At 37.0% G+C, this 6,000-nt stretch overlaps 1 protein-coding gene across 1 annotated transcript in view; it reads left to right on the top strand.

Moving 5' to 3' along the window:
• LOC307049542 (ankyrin repeat domain-containing protein 26-like) overlaps nt 1–5,148 on the top strand; it is a gene marked incomplete at its 5' end in the record, with an annotated part of 115,218 nt that extends 110,070 nt beyond the window's left edge. The window contains 2 exon segments of the mRNA XM_079699102.1: nt 3,734–3,755; nt 5,007–5,148. Of these exon segments, the coding sequence (XP_079555228.1) occupies nt 3,734–3,755; nt 5,007–5,098 (114 nt within the window). The 3' untranslated portion in view covers nt 5,099–5,148.
• Between the last annotated feature and the right edge of the window lie 852 nt (nt 5,149–6,000).

A 6,000-nucleotide genomic window follows, 5' to 3' on the forward strand; every position in this document is an offset into this window, starting at 1 on the left:
TTCATACCTTAGCCTGTTTACAATTGGATAATGAATTGAGGTGGTTTAAATGACTTGATTTTATTACATTTTCGTGACATTTAAAATGAGTGATATCAAATTTTAAAAGTATCAATAATTACTGAAAATAAATTAACTTTGGAAATGAGTGTGCATGTGTATGTGTGTGGTGTGTATATATTTATCAAATTGGTCTTAAAAAGAGAGTGCAACATTATTTTCCAGCCTGCAGTCTCAGATATAATTTAACAGTAATACATTACGGTTGGGTGACCGAACACATACTTGTTGTGCTTCATATTGTTACTGGCTTCACTACGTTTCTTTCTAAAATGTTCCTTTCACCTTTCCCCTACTTTATAGTGGGGGTTGTTTTGAACAATGTACATTAATTATAAAGTCAGGGAAGAAGAAGAAAACGTTCCCTCAGTGTCGTGTGGTCCTCTGCCTTGTTGGAGCTGTGGTGGGTAGGTGGCAGATGACACTTCTCTTCCCCTTCTGAGTTCAGCACGCGGGAGTCAGCAGCTGGAGATCAACTAAGGAGCTTTGTTACTGACACATAACTAATGAATTGGAGGACGTGCTTTAAGTGTGCAGTCACAGTGGGCCTCAGAATACTTCATTCCAAATTAGGCCTAAGGGGAGGAAGCAAATGCTTGACCCCCGCCCCAGGGCAGGCTGCTTACTGCGGGCATGAGAGCAGACCCCAGTTCCCGGTGCTGAAGGCACACACACCTTCTCAAAGAAAAGATTCGGAAGCAAGCCAACACTTCTTAGTTCCTTCTCCCAAATTCACGCATTGGGTAAATCTCCCCTCCTCTCATGAGGAGGGTAGGAGTGTAAGTCCTCACGTTGAAACTTTAGGCCAAGGAATGAGCCTGTAATTCCTGACTGGATTTAAATTCTAATTGAGATTACACTCATGTTTTTTGTACATACAAACTAATGATGAGAGATTGAAGTGTGCTAGATAGTAAAGAGAAATCTGTTTTGTGTTTTAAATTTTGCCATAAATAACCCACAACGTGGATAATTCATTTGTTGACTCATTTCGGTAAACCAAGTTTTATTTGGAGGAAACGAATATCCTTTTAAAGAAGAATCTCCTCAGGCTTCCCTGGTGGCGCAGTGGTTGAGAGTCTGCCTGCCCATGCAGGGGACACGGGTTCGTGCCCCGGTCTGGGAAGATCCCATATTCCGCGGAGCAGCTGGGTCCGTGAGCCATGGCCGCTGAGCCTGCGCATCCAGAGCCTGTGCTCCGCAACGAGAGAGGCCACAACAGTGAGAGGCCCGCGTACCGCAAAAATAAATAAATAAATAATAATTAAAAAAAGAAGAAGAATCTCCTAAATTTTGGCCTGTGTGATTCAACTCAAGATTTTCTCCTTCAAGTTCCCTGTCCTGTGGTTAAAAAAAAAAAATCTGTGGTTTATAAATTAAATATATTGACTGCTACTAATAGGAGTTATGATAATTTATTCTTGTTCATGCCTTTAAAACATAATTTAGTTAGAAAGCTACTATTTCATGTCTCATGCATCAAACGTTATTGAGCTACATGACAAAGCTTTACATATTCATTTTCTCTGAGTTATAGTTAAAAATCTATGTGTTTTTTTTCTTAATCTGAGGAAGTAGCTGGCATAGAACTCTCTCTAGACTCAGTGAGAAGGCCGTTGGCTTTGTGACACGTTGGCTTTGTGACAAAGTCTCTCTGAGCCTTTGTTACCTCTTTTGTAAAATTAGGGACTTTGACTAAATCAATGACTCTCACACCTTAAAAAATTTTCTTTCAAGGAAAAGAACCTTTCTTTTTTTAAAAAAAATTTTTGCATGAAACTGTATTATATAAAACAGAGATAAATATAGAGCTGTTTAGCTAAAGAACTGGCGGACACCCTGAAGCTGTGACTTCTTTTTCCTTCAGTCCTGCAGTGTCCTCAGTGGGGGACCTTCCATTTCTATGGGACATAGTTTGGAAACTACCAGTTGTGAGAGAATCCTTCTAACTAAAAATCTTAAAAATTAAAACTTGCTGATATATTGTTTTCCTGTGTATAATTTTCTCACCTTTCTGTGTTTTTGTTAAATAGAAAAGTTTAAAGAAAAATGCAGGTGTGTTCTCCTTATTATTTATTTATTTATTTATTTATTTTGCGGTACACGGGCCTCTCACTGTTGCGGCCTCTCCCGTTGTGGAGCACAGGCTCCGGACGCGCAGGCTCAGCGGCCATGGCTCACGGGCCCAGCCGCTCCGCGGCATGTGGGATCTTCCCGGACCGGGTCACGAACCCGTGTCCCCTGCATCGGCAGGCGGACTCTCAACCACTGTGCCACCAGGGAAGCCCTGTTCTCCTTATTAATGTTCGACTTCCAACTACTTCCTCCAGGTGAACATGATCTTCACCTAGAAATCAATATAAGGGCCTCGGAAGTACATCCTGAGGAAAAGAGCTTTTGGGGGAAAAGAGAGTAATCTTACACAGGTCATTCCCTAATTCAACGCATGTAAAAACGTGACCTACATTTTGCAGTGTTTATTAATGGTAATAAAAAATTATTCCAGTAAAGGCTTCTTCCTTCATCTGTTATGAGTTATTAATTTCACAAAACCTGTCTAGTAATGTTGTCACATTATTCATTTCATAGGGCCTCTCTACAGTGCTGTTGTCAGAAAAGTGTTATGGAAAGCAGTCTCTAAAAATATTGGGAAACCTGCTAGCCAAAAAATTTGTCTTTGCACCTAAAATTTACAAAGGCATTGGCTATCATGATATCATTATCATCACAGTGTTTGTTATGTTCAGTATACTATTTGAGACCCTGTTTAGTGAGAGGGTGCCTTTTATAAGAAAGATTTTTAAAAGAACACTCTAGGTGGAGACACTTGTAATACAGTTTGAAATGTTCCCACACATTTCATAATTAAGTAGATAACTATAATTAGTCAAATGTTTCAAAAAGTTGGCCCTAATTTCTAGAATGGAAACAAAGTTACAGTTAAAGAATTATGTATTGTTTTCCTTGCTTCTAATTCTAGAAAGTCATGAATCAGAAACTGAGTTTGAAAACTGGCTCTAGCCTCTACTTTTCCTTTCTTCAAGCAGATTTTCTGAAATAAATGTTTTAGTCCTAACATAGACAGCAAAATACCTTTACTTAAGTTTTTGCCAGTAGAATTTTGACATGACATTACAACAGAACCATTTTCTCCATTTTATGTATTTAAGATTCTATGTTGAAAAATTATTACCATAGAACATACCTTAAAATTTTAGTTATATAGAAGTGTAAGAAAGGAAAACTCATTTTAAGGAAAGATCCATTAGAGTAAAAAACTGATTAAACTTTTATAAAGAGCAATTTTTCTAAGAATTGCAAAGTAATGCATTCATTGTAATATATGACTTTAATCGTTTAAACTTGTTTGTACCAATAAGATCAAATATCACCCTCTGAAATTATGTATATTCAATAGACTGATATTCATTGTACCTTTTATCAGATTAATCTACATAACGTTACATATATGTGTTCTTTATTATCTAAAATCAAAATAAGTAGGAATTTATTTTATTTTATTTATGTGATTATTTTTCTATTTAAGCAATCCTCAAATTAGGTCTAGTCTCTAGAAGTATTATTTAAAGGCCACATTTCATAAGCTATACATCATTCCTACAAAAATGTCTCTTGTCTAACTTAAACATAAATAATATTTGACTTATTTCAGATGCGGCAGGAGATGGAAAAAATATAACTAGAGAACTAGAAAAAGGTATGTTGCTGAAATTTATGAATTAAATTTAGACATTGATTTCTGAAATAAACTGTAAATATTCAGTAGTAAATGGCATCTCTTTCCATTGTTTGGATGACAGATACTATTGATAGGTTAAATATCTTTTCTTATACATATCTAATGAAAAAATGTGAAAGAATGAACATTCATAATGAAAAATATCCTGATTCCTCATTTATTCATCATGTTCCATAGCTTTAAAAAAAAATCTCAAAAAGTCTATGTATTTCTTTTTATTTCTGGCTATATCCTTCCTCTCTACTTCTGCCATCCCTGTGGAACTGTCAACCTGCACACTGACACTATTAGAAAACATGGGGTTTATCAACTTCTCAAGTTTCTGGCAGTGATTAAGGCCAAAAAACCCAGACTCAAGCAGTCACGTTCGTGTAGCTGTCACTTAGTGGCTGACATTAAAATTTCCTGTCATTGACTTTGTCATTGGTTTATCTTTCACTCTCAGGAAAAATTCCAAATTCCTTATCATGGAATAAAAACACCCAAATCAGTTTGGGTCCTGCCATAGTATTCAGCCTTATCTCTTTACTACCTTCCTCTGCCCCTTTGCTCTACATCTAGTCAAATAGACTGCTTGCAATCCCACAGGTGCTCTTCCTCACCTTTAGTCTTTGTATTTGCTTCTTCCCTCCATCTCCCGTACTTTTTCCTTGCCCTTCAGGTATCCGCTTACATACCACCTCCACCAAAAAGCTGACAGTATTGACACAAAGCTGGGTGTCACTTCTGAGTGTTCCTTGTACCCTCTTTTATACCTGTCATAGTATTTATGACTCTGTATGGAAATTGCCTGTTTGTCTGTTTTTCCAGTTTATAGTATGATTTTTCAGGGTGGACTGTGTCACCTTCATCTTGTAATTTCAGTGCTTGTCACAGCACCTTAGCAGATGGTTGTTGAGTAAATGAATGACGAATGAGAAAGCCAGAAGCTCTGATACTCAGCCACAAGAGCAATTAATTCATCGTGCAACCACAGGCAAATTATATACTAGTAATCTTGTATTTTGTGTTATGTCGTGTATAGATACTTTTCATTCTTCTGAACGCTTAGAAAGGTCTCAGGTTTTTTTTTTTTACTAACTTATATTTAGTTAACTCAAGTATTTTAGGTAAAGAATATAATCCTTTCTTTTTCTTTTCAGCTGCTGCTGAATTGAATCAGCATGCTATAGAGCTTCTCATCTAGGAGCTACTGATGAGTCAAATCTAAATCAAGATCTAGTTTTGAAAACATCACGAGAATATGTACAGATTTTGAAGAAAGATTATATGATCTAAAAGATAAATAGTAAAAATTTCCCTCCTGGGTTGTTTGCATAACATTTTAGTTGTTTCCCATTAAACATGACGTGAAAATCTGGATTAAAGGAAAATATTTTTGTATTATATGTGTATGATGAAAATTTATATAGTATTTTAAACCATGTTTCTCTGCATCTAACTTACTTTTAATCAGATTTTGTGAATCAAAACACTGTTGAGTTTTACATACTCAAACTGAGCCCTGATACCAACACCCAGACAACCAAACTTGTCATTGATATATAGTGGTGTTGATTGATAGCTTTTTTCTATTTCCAATTTTATCACTATATATAGACCTAAAGATTTAGACAGACATCATTTGGATATACTGCTGCTATGGCTATTGTCAATTTTTGGGTTTTTTTTTTAATATTATTTATTTTTGACTGCGTTGGGTCTTCGTTGCTGCATGCGGACTTTCTCTAGTTGCGGCGAGCGGGGGCTACGGGCTTCTCATCGTGGTGGCTTCTCTTGTTGCGGAGCCTGGGCTCTAGGCGCGCGGGCTTCAGTAGTTGTGGCATGCGGGCTCTAGAGCACAGGCTCAGTAGTCGTGGCGCACAGGCTTAGTTGCTCCATGGCATGTGGGATCTTCCCGGACCAGGGCGAACCTGTGTTCCCTGCATTGGCAGGAGGATTCTTAACCACTGTGCCACCAGGGAAGTCCTTATTGTCAATGTTTGGATGTATTACAATTGTTCTAGTGCCATAAAACTTAGTATATATAACTTTAAACACTGATTCATAGATCTTTCCTCATGGAGAAATAAAATTTGCCTAAGACTTTTCACCTTTTCTATTTATTTACTTACTTACTTTTTGGAAACAGTCTTAGAGAAGAGTTCCAAGCACCAGACTCAAACAGACATTTTCCTAAA

The sequence above is a fragment of the Hyperoodon ampullatus genome, assembly GCF_949752795.1.
Source record: "Hyperoodon ampullatus genome assembly, chromosome: 3".
NCBI classification, from domain to species: domain Eukaryota; kingdom Metazoa; phylum Chordata; class Mammalia; order Artiodactyla; family Ziphiidae; genus Hyperoodon; species Hyperoodon ampullatus.